The 17,221-nt window shown below is 38.2% G+C and overlaps 1 protein-coding gene across 3 annotated transcripts in view; it reads left to right on the top strand.

Annotated features, from left to right (window-relative positions):
• Positions 1-384: 384 nt before the first annotated feature.
• Positions 385-17,221, top strand: part of ABCB1 (ATP binding cassette subfamily B member 1) — a 195,477-nt gene continuing 178,640 nt past the window's right edge. For 2 of the 3 annotated variants that reach the window (XM_075211880.1, XM_075211881.1), the window contains exons 1-5: positions 385-498; positions 767-877; positions 8,190-8,268; positions 13,331-13,475; positions 16,557-16,623. In XM_075211880.1, coding sequence (XP_075067981.1) covers positions 774-877; positions 8,190-8,268; positions 13,331-13,475; positions 16,557-16,623 — 395 coding nt within the window. In that variant the 5' untranslated portion in view covers positions 385-498; positions 767-773. The remainder of the gene's footprint in view (positions 499-766; positions 878-8,189; positions 8,269-13,330; positions 13,476-16,556; positions 16,624-17,221) is intronic. The other variant, XM_075211875.1, reaches the window with a different exon arrangement.

Genomic DNA, 17,221 nt, shown 5'->3' with positions numbered 1-17,221 from the left:
TTTCTTATATTTTGTGGGTAACTGCACCCACAAGCAGATCTTCATCAAATGCAGACAGTCTAGGGACTGCACAGGATACACATCGCCCATTAACCTCCAGGAGACCTTTATAGATGACATGACGTAATTATAGGCAGCAGAATGACAGACAGGACGGGAGAAAGCAGAGAGTATGATGTAACTGCTGGTTCAGACAGGGACCATTCACACAACGCGTGAGGAACACAATATGAATCCTTATCTATATTACATATTAACAGATATAGCTCCCTCTCCCAGGACAAGGATTTGCTACTGCAAGACGCGCCCAGCTGCGGTCAGTGAGTATAATATTATTAGAGGGAAGGAGGGGCAAAGCGCATGTTGTCTGCTACAGCTTCACTTTCTGCCTCTTTTTCACTTTCCTCCTCCACATATTAACATCTAATATAATTCCGACTACACAACAACTCTACATAACGGGACGTTTATACCGAGTGACGTTAAGGAGTTTTACACGTAAGTTATAGCGGATTTATGGTGCGCTGTACCCTTTTCATGTACATGTGGGACGCGCACTGTGCGCAATAGCGCTTTCATCTGTTTTCTCCAACCTATGGATCCCCAGCTGTTGCGTAATTACAAGTCTCTGAATGCTCTATCAGCTAAAGAGCCACAGATTGCTGTGATCCAATTTCTCCCTGCCGTACCTAACATATACTCATAGTAACCACTTCAAAGTTTGTTCTTTTCATTTATTTGATACTAAATTTTGCTCTTCCTACAGATTAAACATGGCGAGTGACCAGAAAGGTGCAATGAACGGGATTGAGGGGAAGAGCCAGGATAATGGCCAGGGGGATGTTACAGTGACCGTCACAGATCCCAACCCAAAGAGGTGATATTTCTGATATGGATTATTGTGTACTATGTTTATTGGAATGTGGAATTCACTATAGCAACATTGGAGCAGAAAAAACTGTTACAGATATGTAAACTTTACCACAAACGCAGAGGGTTTGAAATATATATATATATATATATATATATATATATATATATATAGTACTCCTACTGTATAGATTGGTTTGACAATGGTTTTATTTAGGTCACAGATCTCACTGGGGAGATTTAATATTGGTAATATTAACAGCAGGTGCATTCTTCTGATATACAGTTGTCTTAATGAATGCTGAAACAGTGACCTCAGACCACACCTATTATACCCTATGACACTAGAACTCACCTTTTATACATACAGTATTTATGTGGTATAACTGTTTGGCACAATAGGTTTAAAGGATACAAGCACGGATGACAAATCCAGATTTAGGGCAGGTGGCTTGCAGTTACAGTAAGCTTTTTTGTTATTGGGAAAATACACTTTTTAAATAGAAACTATAGAAGTTAAAATATTTTGGGGAAACATTTTGTCTAAAGGTCTAATTGTTTGTATTAACAACTAAATTAATAATTTAAACTCTGACACACTTTTATTATTAATACAGTTGTTATACACTGTTCTCTTAAATTATGATTTTTACTATATAGAATATTTGTATCACAGTAACTACAGTACGTGCTCATGGTGATTGCATTTTCACGTCATGGTGATTGCATGTTCAGGTCATGGTGATTGCATGCTCATCTCATGGTAATTGCAAGCCGTTTATAACACTCAGATTATTTTATGAACATGACCTTGGACTACTTGAGTTTATATTGTTTCAATTCTATGGCATAGGTTTTCTTTAAGAAAAAAAAATATTGGAATAAACATCTTTGTTTTTTTATTTGTTTTTTCCTAGATATGAACATATTTGTTGATATTGTTTAATTTTCGATGCAACATCATTTAAGTGTGACAAGCACAGTACCAATTCCCAGTGTGATTATAGGTGACACTCTCCAGAACATTCTTGCCTCAATGGTATGACCGGTGACCAGTGCCTCTGTCTTGCCTGTTCCTTCCTGGCATTGCGATTGCACTTGTTGTCGTAACTATGGCTCCGCCTATAAAATGGCTGATCTGCTTTGTGTAAATGACAGGCAGGGGGGTGCCTATAACAAGGTTACCTGAGGTAACTGTCTCTGGCAGCAAAATGAATGGACAGAATTCAAAATATGGCAATTATCGTTAAGTATGTAGCATTATCAATAATTAACTGGATTTCTCTCCACGCTTTCATGTAAAAAAAACATTAATTGTATTTTTGCTTCCACTAATGCGGATAAATTATGTAAGGAAAGCATCAGAGTAAATGTAGTAGTCAATTTCCCAAAGCATTTTTTTTTTTTTTTAACAATACGTCTGCTTATGGTTGGCCATTTTGATTATATATCACATGAGAACTTATATGAAATGGCAAGTAGTGTTTAGTATGTTCTATCATCTTGTCCCCACATTTTGTATGCTTTTCTGCTATATATATATATATATATATATATATATATATATATATATATATATAACAATGTATACTTTGCTTTATAGACTCATAGTCTATTACACTGTTTTTTTATTTCCAACATGAAATGTAATTACCATAGCTAACACACATACAGTAATGTTGATTTTGTATACACGTTACCACTTTCTAGATGAGGTGACAGGTTCTGTGCAAATTCTGATTTTCAAAGTGTAGGTCTGTATATTATTTTAAACAGCTACATTTTCTATGCAGAGCTTATAAAACATTTTAATGTATGTACAAAATATCTCATTAAGCAATATTTGTATCAGTTGTTTTGCATCTCACAATAAATTATAGCCAGACATGAATGAAGAAATAGCTTTGTTATAACTCAGTGCTTTCCTATTTTCCGACACTAATTCTTTTCCTGGTCATTCTCAGACCTGATTTTTATCAGCTATAAAACCCTTTATCCTGAACTATGGGAGTCCGGTTGTTGTGGTGGAAATCATTTTCAAACAGTAGCTGTGTTCTGTGAAGTTCAGGATAAATAAAAACATACCTTAGAAACAATTACAGGAAGTTACGTGTAACTCTCTCTTTTTTTTGCTGTTGTTGTGGTACAAAATTGAACTTTTTACTGATATAGTGCAATGATCCTGAATTTCCATTTTATTCATAAATTGCCTTGTGCCCTAAGACTACAGCTACCAGAGAATAATGGAAGTGATGGGTATATGTTGTTGGGCTGGCTGTGGCTTTCTGATTTTTTTTTTCTTTTAATGGTATTTACACAAAAAATAGCAATTAGACCATTCTAATGTGGGTGTCTTGGTAAGAATTGTGCTTGTGTTTTCTGGTCCCCTACCATTCAGAGTAATGTTCCTGACTGTCCAAAGTTAGTAAAGCCATTTAGTTTACATGCATTAGCTTGCATATTGTGTTCTCGTGTCACTTGCTGTTGCTGTATCCATACTAAAAATATTCTTGGTTCTCCAGATTTTTCACACATACAGAATTTTTGCATTTATCTTAGGATACGTTCATTTGTTTAACCCCTTTGCCACTGACGCTATTCTCACCTCAGTGCTGAGCCTATTTTGGGACATTCTGTGCTTGTCACATTTCAACATCAATATCAGTAATTTGTATATGCAGAACCACCTCAATTTATACCTTTTATTTTTATAAGGCTTTGAATTTTCAGAAAATACCATTAGTTTACTTATACCTCCTGATACGAAAAAGAAAGTGTGCACAAAATGGAAACAAAGTGGTGTTTTTTTACTGAAATTGCGAGAATGTGAAATAAAAGCAAATATGTGTATTTTTTTTTACTAAACACCACTTTGATTTTAATCCCTCCTTTCAAAACAGAAAAAAACAGGATACTACACTTAGGTATTCATAATAAAAGCTCCACTTGAAAATTATTATTTTTGCTAGTTTGCACTGTCTTTAATGAAATGGTATATATATATATATATATATATATATATATGTGTGTATATATATATATATATATGTATACATATATAAATGTATATATCTAATATATAAATGCTTAGTGGCGTCTGTGTGTGTGTGGAAAAAAAAACCAAGTTGCAGCGCCACCTGCTGGGCAGAGTTATACACAGACCTACTAAATTCTTAGTGTGTGTGGGAAAAAAATTTCAAAAAGGGCTGAAATTTGGTAGAGCTCAAACTCATTTTCGTGAGGTAATTTTACCTCATGAACACACATGTGTAGAGGCGTGCGTTAGTGTGTGTGTGTGTGGAAAAAACTATTTTCTCAGAAAGGGCTCATCCAATTGATCTGAAATTTGGTATACTGACATTATTTGACAAAAAAATTAGAATAGTCAAGTCAGTTAACTTCCATCATCCCCCCTTCCCCCCGGGGGAGGGGTAGTAAAGGCTAAATTTACGAGTTGAGGGGTCAAACTCATTTTCGTGAGGTAATTTTACCTCATGAACACACATTAAAAAGGCCACTTGCGTCGGGAACTAACGCTCTTCCCCTGAGGAGGCCTGGGCTAGGTCCAAATGCATGACAAGAACCTTTTTAAGACCTTAAGTAGCTTGATTTGACTAGAATGCATGAGTATCATGCACGGGTTAACTTGTATATATATATATATATACATACATATATCTCAAACAATATTTATTTCTTAAAATCCTTACAATCTACATAAGTAATGTAAACAGGTAAAAGCTGCCATCTAGGGAATATTGCTGAACAACCCTATTGCCAAAAAGAACACTGAAATAATAAAAAACCAGCACTACGGTTATATTAGGAAAATATATATACTAAATTGGTATAAAACATGCAAACGATTTCCAAATCCAAAATAAAAACCTCAACGCTATTGTAAAATGGTAGATTTAACAATTTAACTATAGAAATTGGCTTGAGGTTCAAAAATATTTTAAAGCTTCAATAAGTATGGGGAAAAAATTGCAAATCATTCCTTCCAGCCTTAAAATACTTCCCTTGGGGAAGTGAAGAGGCCAGTATAGGGGGGGAGGGGTGCTGTGAATCGCATGATTTTTACCCCCACGATAAAATGCCACAATTGCATCATCTTTCAGCAATGGGCGTGGCCTAAATGACCAAACTCCCTCTGAATTACATCATTGAGGCCCCCTAGAAAATGGTATCCGGGAGATAGGCCCGCTCATCCTGGCGACTGGGAGAGCTGCTTGAAATTCCAGAATGTCCAATTATATTGCAAATGCAAGGTATTCACCACAATGTAAGCATCACAAAATACTAGCAGTTCCCACTGTACTCTACACATACTTTAAGTGAAAGCAAGCGAGTTTGCCCACTTTTTGACATCTTGTAACAACAAACTTCACAACGAGAGCTGACTTTTTCCACCATCGTGTCACTATACACACTAACCAGACTTCTGACCGAACGTTCGTATGTCGGCTGATTTGCCAGATTATTGGACGAAAACGCTCCAGTATGTTCCTAGCCATTGAGAGACACACAAATGGAGTCCAAATTAGTCTGCATCTGACACTGCATTTCTGCCAGTCAGTCTCTGTCAGTAATATATAGATTGAATGTCAATAATATATTCAGTTGAGTAGTGCAAATTACCAAAACCCTATTTAAGTGTTTTGGAGCACAATATATGGATTATGCACCCTCGTCCAAATTAAGGTACCATGGAGTTTAATAAAGTCAGGATGGGGGAGATCTGGGCATTGTAACAGTGCTTTCCTCCCCATCCCTGGACTTCTTAATTTTCTGTAGTGTAGGGTTTTATTGTCTGATGATTACAATTGATAACCGCAAAATAATTTCAATGAGACCACGGCCTAGATTTACTAAACTGCGGGTTTGAAAAAGTGGAGATGTTGTCTATAGCAACCAATCAGATTGTAGCTGTCATTTTGTAGACTGTACTAAATAAATGACAGAGAGAATCTGATTGGTTGCTATAGGCAACATCTCCACTTTTTCAAACCCGCCATTTAGTAAATCTAGCCCCACGTCTTTTTAAAGACTCCTCACTTTCAAACGAGGATTCGGCTGAATCTGTGCCTAGATGAGGGATATCGAGCACTTTTAGTGACTTTTCAGATATTTTCTGTAGTGCAGTGGGTGAGCGCCATGTGCTCTGTGACATCATCTTACATCAGTGCGATTATGTCATCATTCCCTGCCTCTTCTCCTAGTCCACACCGACAAGCAGTACCGGTGGGGGACAGGTAAGTATTATTTTTACTTCTTTTATACTTCTTTTATACTTTACAGGTATATGTGCAGGACAAGTCCAACTCATCCTGAGTTGGACTTGAAGGGGTTAACACTATTTTGATATTGGATGTATATGAGCCTATAACGCTGAGCCTATTTTTGCTAAAGCTTTTCTAGTATGACAAGTCCCTCCCTGTGTGATACCATCTAAACGCACAACCAAATAAATTATAACCAGTCAGTGCCGAAATTGTAATGTAAATCCTAAATGTGCCTCTTCATTAAAATGCTGCCATTGGAATTAATTCTGTCCTAACACCTACTGTAATCTTTTTCTAATGTGATGCTCCCCATAGCTGGAGCAATTTTTACTGGGTCTCCTCCATTCCTCTTACAATCTAGCGGACATCCGTGTGTGTGTGTGGGAGGGCGAGTGGCAGGACCAATCATAGATTGTGGCTTGTGATTGGTCTTCGCACTCACACACATCCCTCCATGGACATTTTAAATTGAACGGAATTGATTTTACGGTTCTCTTATTACAGAATTGGTAGAGACACAGGAAATATGACAGCATGGAGTATCCCCCAGGTTCCAGCTAGGTGAAGGAGCACATTAATTTTTTTTATTGTAGACCCCAGAGTATTTGTGGTGCCTTCCCAGAGTTCTCTGAGCTCCGCGATCCCGTTAACCTTTTTCCTGGTTCCTTTCACGAATACCTAAAGATCCACCATCTCTAAAATAGCAAGATAAAACCATAATTCCCCTATCAGCTGTCCCTTACATTTGTCTACGCATATCCCATCCAGAGGTCTTACATCCTTTTTTTACTCCTCGCTGCTCCAATAGTGACTAAAGAGCCTCGCGAGATTTGATGGGAAGAGGACATGGGAGAGGTTCTAGAACCCGAGGAGAGGTCATACATTAGGGAGGCGGTCACCAAATCCTTAATTTGCATCCGAATGAAGAAAACTTTTATTTAGATGGTACTTGCCCCCCCTCCCTAACAGCCCCAGGTATCCCTCCCTTCCCTGTCCCCATAAGCTTTATTTTCCTAATATGAAATTCATTTTATTTAAGACTGTTGTACTCTCAATTTGTGTGTTGTTCTGTTGATCCCCCCTCCCCCTTCAATATTCTGTTCCTTCCCCTTTGTTATACTGTATAAAAATTCAATAAAATATTATTTAAAAAAATAAAAAATAATTTCTAGTAGGTGGTAGTGGAGCTTGTAAGCACTGTATAATTCAATATCTTTCCATTATTTCTTTATTAAGTGTATAAATAGTTAACAATGGATTGAATCATCATATACAAATTGAATAAAGCATTAGAAAATCTATAATTTTCTACAAAAAAAATAAAAATAAAATAAATATAAAGAATCTCAAGTATATAATTTTAATTAAGAAAAATAAGAAAAATAGAATGTAAGAAAAAGAAAGGTAAAGAAAAGGAGAAGAAACAAGGGGGAAAAAGGGGGGAGAGGGAGCAGCCTCATTAAAATAATAATTATCAAGGATCATTTTCGGCTAAAAGAGAGAGGGTTGAACTCGTCAATTTCCCTGTGTCCTGAAATGTAAACCAGAGACACCAAATGACAAAATATTCTGCAAATTTGTCAGCTGAAGAGAAAGTTAATTCATCCATTAACCTGTAGAATTCTATTCTTTGCAACCATTCCCTAATGGATGGGGGTGTGAAGACCTATATATATATATATATATATATATATATATATATATATATATATATGTACCTGTATATATCATATGCTTTATTACACTTTTGTATACCTAAACTGATAATGACTAAGTCCCATTGGATTTATTCTTATATATCAATGAATAGATTGTATGAGTTGCACATTTAATAAAATACCCTGATTTAACCAAGTAAGACTGCTTTGCCAGTATATCCACATTACTGTTGTGTTAATATCAAATCATTACTCATGTATTTTAGATGTCGTGGTCTAATCTTTTAGTTTAAGTTCTCAATTATTTCAGATTTTAGCTGTTGTCTTCACAGAGTTGTGACGTTTGTTTTTTTTTGTCATTTTTTTTGTACGCCAGCAAAAAGAAAGGATTTTTCTCTAAATCCAAAGATAAAGAAAAACCGGAGAAACAAAAGTTAGCCAGTCCGTTCACCATGGTAAGTGGGGAGGCTTGATATTGTAGTTTGTTTATAATGACCTTTTTGCTATTTAGAAAATATAAATTGCTGTTTATTAGTGTACTTTTATGTATACATTGTGTGGATATTGTGCAGGAATTGTGGACATGTAAGGAAAATGCTTTAAATAAAGAGAAAACAGATGGAAATTTACAATATTTCCCTACGCAGCTCAGCCCAGACACTACTTTGCAGAAGCTCTCCATAACCCTAATCACTCCCCAACTAACATTGGTATAAAATCGAAATGGAAAGACTATAGAAGATATTATGACCTAGACAGACAATTGTAGTATACAGACAAATTACACCAAAAGGTGTTACAAAGCCCATAAGAGTTTGAAATAATAATTCAATACATTACCAGTATTAGTCCAATAGATCAATACAATAAACAATTCAATTATTTCCAGTAGAAGAATCCTAGTTCTAGCTGCACCATCTCAGAGAACCACATATCAACATCACAGTTAGATAGACTGATTTAAACCTAAGAGAAGCTAAAAATTAACACAATAGATCATATGCATAATAAGTGTAAGAAATTAATCATTAGATATATGCACTAACTGTTGTGTTTATAATTAGCAGGGGTACTTAGACAGTCCCCTAACCTCTTCGGTATCTTGTCCCCCTCCTCTGGGTATAGGATAACTGGAAAAATATCACCGACCAGCAAATTTATCATCATCATCGTCATCACCATTTATTTATATAGCACCACTAATTCCGCAGCGATGTACAGAGAACTCATTGACATCAGTCCCTGCCCCATTGGAGCTTACAGTCTAAATTCCCTCCCTAACACACACACACAGACAGCGAAAGAGAGACGAGGGTCAATTTTTAATAGCAGCCAATTAACCTACCAGTATGTTTTTGGAGTGTGGGAGGAAACCGGAGCACCCGGAGGAAACCCACGCAAACACGGGGGGAACATACAAACTCCTCACAGATAAGGCCATGGTCGGGAATTGAACTCATGACCCCAGTGCTGTAAGGCAGAAGTGCTACGCTAGCTACTACGCTACTGTGCTAAAATACAAACCTTATGCACTTACAATTTTCTGTGGACTTGAAACCCTTTATAATCTATGGTAGCCCCGGATCAGATAATAGACAGTTAACCTGTATCAAGTTTGCCAACTGCGATGAGCTTGATTTCTTCTTCCTCAGGCAATTGATACACAATGCCGATGGCTGTCTTAAAGTATGTGTTGTTAATAGGTTTTAGTCATCTAACTACTGCAGAAAGTTTTGTTGTATGGGAGTTACATAGTATCCTTAATTATGAACACTGTAATAAGCAATGAAGTGGATTTGTTTCTATTTGAGATATCTGATGTGATAATAAGAATGATACTTCATCTAATCGCTATTTTATAATGTTAGCAGTGCCTTTATATGTCATATGCTTTATTACACTTTTTATACCTAAACTGATAATGACTAAATTCCATTGGATTTATTCTTATATATCAATGAATAGATTATATTATGAGTTGCACATTTAATAAAATAACCTGATTTAACCAAGTAGGACTGCTTTGCCAGTGTATCCACATTACTGTTGGTGTTAATCAGAATGTTTATAATACTGTGTATTAGACACTAATAACTATCACACTATCAAACTAAACCTATATGACCATATTATAGAACCATAAATATAAGTCTCTTATACAGCATAAAAATGACTTGATGTTTGATAGTAGACATTAACTATAAATGAACAATAATAATACAATTTAAATCATAGGATCAATGGATTCATATTATCTTATTTTATAAGTTAAAACTGTAAAATACAAAGTGGTTATAGCCATATCAAACTGAGTTGTATGGTGGCTCATATCACCATCATCATCATCACCATTTATTTATATAGCGCCACTGATTCCGCAGCGCTGTACAGAGAACTCACTCACATCAGTCCCTGCCCCATTGGAGCTTACAGTCTAAATTCCCAACATACACACACACAGACACACACAGACAGAGAGTCAAGACTAGGGTCAATTTTGATAGCAGCCAATTAACCTACTAGTATCAAACATTGAACGTCACTAGTGACTAGAAGATTGTCTCATATCCAAAGTTTAAAATTAAATAATGAACCTTATCCAAAGTATGCATTAAGAAACACCTTGAAATCAAACTTATTATTGAATTATTTTGGACTCAAAGTATTAAGATGAAAGGTCCAAACTGTTTCCCATTTTATTAATAATGCGAAATGGTCTCCACCTCTATCTATAAGATTTAAAAAAAATCTATACTTTGACCTCTTTTGCAGTCACTGATTAGTGTCTGGATGAAATGTCGGTTTAGCTGGTGTGTATTATTTTTATGTGTTTTTGATACACATAAAGGCGAGTGTTACCGTTCTCCCAACATATTGGATGCCCCGAGGGTGACATTTGTAGTATTATTACCTGTTGTCACATGTAGTATTACCTTTACTCTTATGCTTGTGTCCATTAGTATACCATCTGGCTGAAATAATAACTTTGTTACCAATAAATAGTTTCTATTTTTCAACTGCAACGAATATGAATGTGGAAACGTTTTTTGGAGGATCATTGAGTTTATGATTATTGTGCTTTATTTCTATACAAGGTTCCGCTTACAATAAAAAATATTTTTTTAATCAAGTGTATATTATTCTACATACTTCAACAGCTGTTATTATAATTCATCATTGATATATCTTCTAACCCTGCATTGTATTTTTCTATATGAACACCAACTCATTGGATTTCAATATGTTTTAATATGACAATTTGTATGCTAGTAAGATGTTATTTTATTAATTAAAAATTTCTTGTTGGGTATCAGCGCTCTCCTAGCCCCTTTTCCTTTTGTGTTATTGATTTTGGGTACAGATCCCAATTATTGGTGAGCTGCGATCCAGATCAATATTATTTTTTTATCTTTTTATTGGTTCTTAGTGCCCATATCCTTTCCATATCCATTAGTATAAATATAAACTGATTTGTAGATGATATGCAGTAAAAAACAGTTGACACATATTTTCCATATGCCATTATCAGTATTTTCATTCCCCTATAGGGCTTAGAGTGGGCAATAATGGTCTTAATATTATTTGCCTTGCTTTAATTAAATTGCGTTTTATTTCTAATGTCTGTGCCAAGTCTATATAGGTAATGGTGAGGACCAAGGAACCCTGTCTATCTGTTACCATATAGGCTCTGGAATGTCACTACCCGAATATTAAAAGTAATATTTGACGTTTGGGAGGCACACGAACACAGTAGGCACAGCCCAGGAAGTTTGTAGACACAAAGGGACAGATTTATATTCGGACTCAACCTGTACAGAACTTGCATTTTACAGAAGAGTAGTTCCGACTGTATTCAAATCCAAACAGATCACAAGATATGTCTCCATTTGATTCTGGGTGTAAGTACGCTCTGCCTAAATGTTGCTTGGTGTATGTGGACAGGTAGAACAGACTGTAGTGTCCGCACAAGCGTTTGTTCACTAAAAGGTCATCAGAACACATAAAAATGTTTTTAGTTATAAAATAATAATCAATCTTTATCATACTTACCAACCTTTGGTAAGTTCCTTCCGGGGCGGGGCGTGGCAATTTGCGTCATTTTGAGAAGCAGATGCCATATGCGGAATATTTGCCTGCTCTCCCGGGAGCTACCCGACATTCCGGGAGAGTTGGCAAGTATGATCTTTCTTGCATACACATGTTTTGTGCTATCTAGTGGCAATACAGCAATACTGTGACAGTCATCAGTGTCAGACCGCAGATAAAAAACTGCATCAGTCTCGTCACGCTTTTTCTGGATATTTCCTATATTCATCCGCCCCTCCCCTACCCCCGACACGCAAAGGGATGTCCAAACATTAATCAGGCCCAAAGTTACTGTCTGGTCTAGTGTAAATTTTGAAGAATGTCTTATTATCCCTAATATTGTGAGCATTTTAGATCTATAATTGAGGGTTTCATTTTGTAATACCATGAAAACTAAATTTGTAGATGATAATTTTACAAGCTGTTTTTGAAATTCATAATATTGAATATGAGAGCTGGCTCACACTGAATCGTGTTCATTTTGTAGGGAAAACCAATGCACTTTAAGTCGTCTGTTGCAAATCTATAGAGCTCTATAAATGTTTCTTACGTGATAGAGCTGCATTTGAGACAGTACATTTAGATATTCTCCCTCAGTTTATTGGCTTGTCATGTTTAGTAGTACTGTAAACAGTAGTTAGGTGTGCTAACTTTAATTAGCTGGTAGCCTTTCCTGTATCACAGATGCCCAGTTTTCTCCCCAGAAAATTTTGCCAGCCGAGTGACATTAACAAGCAGCCGGGTGGGGGCAGTTGTAATACTTTGAAATAATATTGAAAAATGTTAGAGGTTATTGCCCACACCTGCCAGGACAGGTCAGACTGGTGGTCAGTGGTGTAACACACACTGCTGGCTGTAGTGCTCACATAGTGCCTGTTCTAATAGGAGAAACCATTGTTTCTCCTTTCATAACAAGACTCTGCTCCAAGAGCTGGGTGGCAAGTAAAAACAGCCGGGGGGAGCACCCGGGAAATAGGTGCTGGGGAGAACACTGGATGCTGCTGAGTAAATAGTGAAATAGATATTGCCAAGTGCTGTGCAAGCCTCTTGTAGAGGCACAATGGAAACGCACACTGAAATCAATAAAAGAGAATAACATTAACTTGACATTTTATGTTGAACGTGCTGCCCCGGCTGAAGAACAATAATAAATAGCTCGGATATATCAAAGAAAAAAAATTGCGGAGGAGATTGAAAATTATCGGGGAATACACCAATAATTGGTAAATAGGCCCCATAGCGATTTAGCAAATAAAAATTCCATCTTTTTTACATTATATTAATTTTAAAGAAGGTTATTTCAACCTTCTTTTTTCAGTGACAACCAAAGTATTGAGAAAGTGTTGAATAATTACTGATGTTACCCTGGGATTTCAGAAATACAACATATGGAAGATTTTATGTTAATTCTTTGGAATAATTTTTTTTCAGTTCCGATACTCCGGAGGAGTAGACAAGATTCTAATGTTGGTTGGTACAGTAGCAGCAATGGCACACGGGGCAGGCCTGCCGCTTATGATGCTGGTGTTTGGGGGAATGACAGACAGCTTTGTTGAAGCTGGGAAAAATATGACAGGTGAGTTCATCATCATGGTATCTGGGGTCTGGAATTAATATTAGAACAACTAGACTTGTTGATCAGGGTGGCATGGTTATTAACATTCCTGCTTCACAGTGCCAGGGTCATGAGCTGTATTCCAAGCAGGGCACTTTCTGGGTGAAGTTTATGTTTGCCATTTGGTTTTCATTGGTTGCTCAGGTTTCTTTCCACAGTCCAAAAAAATATACTGGTAGGTTAATATTAGTGTTTATGTGTAGTAGAGAATTTAGACTGTAGGTTGGGAGGGGGGGGGGGGGGGGTCCTTGCTCCATTCAGATAATATGTAGAGTCCTCCATTTCTAATAAATTAAATTCTGCTTTGTGGGGCAAGATTATTTAAATGAGATAGAGGAGTGGAGAGGATGTATTTAGAGGGGCCTCCCCTGCTTTGTGTTACGTCTCACTGGAGACATCTACCAACCGGTATTGGCACTGGCCTTCCTAGGGCGCGGAGTCTAATGGCACCCCCGGTCTTCTCCAAGAACCGCCGTAAGGCGGGATGGATTTAGCTGCCGGAGGCCCGCAGGTCGCGGCCCCAAGGTTAGCCCACCGGCGTGCTAGAGGGGGGTAGCTGGAGGGTGAATGGTTCCGGGAACATAGTAGAAGGCCTCGTCTAGCTGGGTAATAAACAGCTTATCTGCATAAAGGTGGAAGCCAGACGTACCTTGCTGTCTAGTAGAGAGGCATGAGGAGGCAAACACGAGAGGGGTCAGAAACAGTAGTCGGGTCGGTACACAGAAGGTCAGCCAGTGCGTGTTGCCAGGGGTTCAGCAGATGCAGGGTTAATCAGACAAGCGGGGTCAGTACACAGAAGGTCAGCCAGAGCGTGTTGCCAGGGGTTCAGCAGATGCAGGGTTAGTCAGACAAGCCGGGTCGGTACACAGAAGGTCAGCCAGAGCGTGTTGCCAGGGGTTCAGCAGATGCAGGGTTAGTCAGACAAGCCGGGTCGGTACACAGAAGGTCAGCCAGAGCGTGTTGCCAGGGGTTCAGCAGATGCAGGGTTAGTCAGACAAGCCGGGTCGGTACACAGAAGGTCAGCCAGTGCGTGTTGCCAGGGGTTCAGCAGATGCAGGGTTAATCAGATAAGCCAGGTCGGTACACAGAAGGTCAGCCAGTGCGTGTTGCCAGGGGTTCAGCAGATGCAGGGTTAGTCAGACAAGCCGGGTCGGTACACAGGAGGTCAGCCAGTGCGTGTTGCCAGGGGTTCAGCAGATGCAGGGTTAGTCAGACAAGCCGGGTCAGTACACAGAAGGTCAGCCAGTGCGTGTTGCCAGGGGTTACGCAGATGCAGGGTTAGTCAGACAAGCCGGGTCGGTACAAAGGAGGTCAACCAGAGCGTGTTGCCAGGGGTTCAGCAGATGCAGGGTTAGTCAGACAAGCCGGGTCGGTACACAGAAGAACAGCAGGATTTCACAAGGAGAAGTGCACAGGGAAAAGCACAGGGATCAGAAGCAGCCAGACGCTAAGCACACTTGTTTCTCTGACACAGGAGAATGTCAGAGTGAACCCTAAGTAGCGAGGAAGTTTGAATTCACTGCTTCTAAGGTCACATGATTGCGGCAGCACTACCCGGAAGTATAGCGCCAGAGCGATCGCCGTGATCAGACGGACCTTACACTTTGCAAAAGGCTGGACCTGGTTTTTCCACCATCACCGATGTGCCGGAGAACCAGTTTCATCCTATATATCTAATTGAATGCATTTTGCATCTTCCACTTCTGGTCCTAAAGTTGGACCAGAGGAGGTTGGAATTTGATGCGATTTTTAACTTAATCCTTCATGTGCATTTTTAGGGGAATCTAAAGCTAGGCACAAATTAATTTCCTGCAGTGGGACAAGTAGACTCTAGCTCACATAAAGCAGTAGTATTGCTCACTTCTGATTGGTTACAACTTATTGCAATGGAGTATTTCTTCACAAACAACAAAATACAGCTTTTACCCAATGGCCCAAAGACTGCAGACTGGTCAAAAAGCACCTTACCTCCGTGTGATTTTACTACACCTTTAATAAAACTTTTTGGGCTGGTCACATTCCATAATCAGTATCAGTAATTTGCTTATGCAGTACCCACACAAACTTTACCTTAATTTTTTTTTCAGAAGACTTTAAATTTTCAAGAAATGCCATTAGTTTTCTTATACATACTGTAACGGCAAGGAAAATCGACCAGCAATGGCCAAAAAAGTGTTGTTGTTTTGAAATTAAAAGCAAATATGTATATTTTTTTTCTAAACACTAACAAGAAATACGTTGTGGTTTATGGTTTAGCATTAATCCACCTTTCCAGCACATCATAGAGCAGAATCCTAAACATAGGTTACAATCTGCATTTAAAAATGAAAATGCATTTTAATTTTTGTTTGTTTTTGCTGTTTTGACATTGCTTGAAAGAGGGTAGTCCCCTTTTTCAAACCAGGGGATCCCTTAGTCTGTGGGTGCCAGGATTGGGAATAGGGGATAGGGTGGAGATAGGGTGCTTTTCCTGCCTTCCTCCATCCTCTGGCCCCTTAGAATTGTCTGCAGTTTAGTGGATGCGAGGGGGCGGGGCTTGATGGCATCATATCCCATGTGATGATGTCATTAAGCCACACCCCTTCCCTTGCTTCCACCAGCAGTAACCCGCAGTAGGGGGACTTTTTGGTAAGTTTTCCCACCATTTGAACTCCTGTAGTGCTAAGGACGAGTGGGACTCGTCCTTAGCACTTTAAAGATATATGCTGAGGATGAGTCCCACTCGTCCTTAACTGAAGAGGTTAAAGATGTCACTTTTTAGCAAAGGGATAGGCAAGACAATATGCTTCGGGACAATGGAGGAAACCCATGCAAGCCTTGGTAGAACATACAAACTCTATTCTTATACTGCCCTGGTCATTGTAGAGCTCATGGCTCTAGTGCTAGGAAGCAGCAATGCTATCCATTGTGCAACCATGTCTCTTTAGGGTTTGTGTGGTAGAAAATGTAAAGTGTTGGCTACACTGGGGCAGAGACTGATGGGAATAGTTAAACATTCTCTGTAAGACACTGTTTTATCTTTTTATTTTTCATTCCTTGCAGAGGAAGGTATGATAAATGCATCCAATATACCCATCGAAGTAGTGGATCTAGAGGAGCAAATGACAACGTAAGAGAAATATAAATTTACATCTACTCTGTGTCATTAGCTAATGTTCTGTAATTGTGGTTACATTTGTATTTAAGGAAAATAACTACCATGTCAAAAATTAATTTATTACATTTTCGCCAAGTGACTAACAATGAAAACAGTCATTTTATTATTCATGCATTATAATTTAGATTACACGTCTGCAGCTTCCCCCTGGGTCATATTCTATGGTTCAGTTGTTTAAGCATTTACTAGCAGGTAGATAGGCCTTAGTATTGTCATCACTACACAATTCATTGTGAACACTTGTGTATTATTAAGATCAATATATGCCCTGCTGTAAATGATAAGAATACATAGTTGCTGCACGGTGTAAAGTATAATTATAGAGCTTGTCCTGTTTTGAGTGATGCTATGTATATGTGTTTTGGGGTGTACTGTGCAGTGTAGGGGTAGAGTATGGAGGATATAATGGGTCTGATTTGTTAAGGCGTGCAAAAACTAACGTTTTTTGTATTTGGGCATACACAAGTCCATATTCAACTAAGAGTGGCTATAAAGATACATCTCTTTATTGAATACAGGTCTAGGTACACTGCAGGATACGTCCAATACA

The sequence above is a fragment of the Mixophyes fleayi genome, chromosome 5, assembly GCF_038048845.1.
Source record: "Mixophyes fleayi isolate aMixFle1 chromosome 5, aMixFle1.hap1, whole genome shotgun sequence".
Classification (NCBI taxonomy): Eukaryota; Metazoa; Chordata; class Amphibia; order Anura; family Limnodynastidae; genus Mixophyes; species Mixophyes fleayi.
This window is presented reverse-complemented; position numbering and strand designations above follow the sequence as displayed.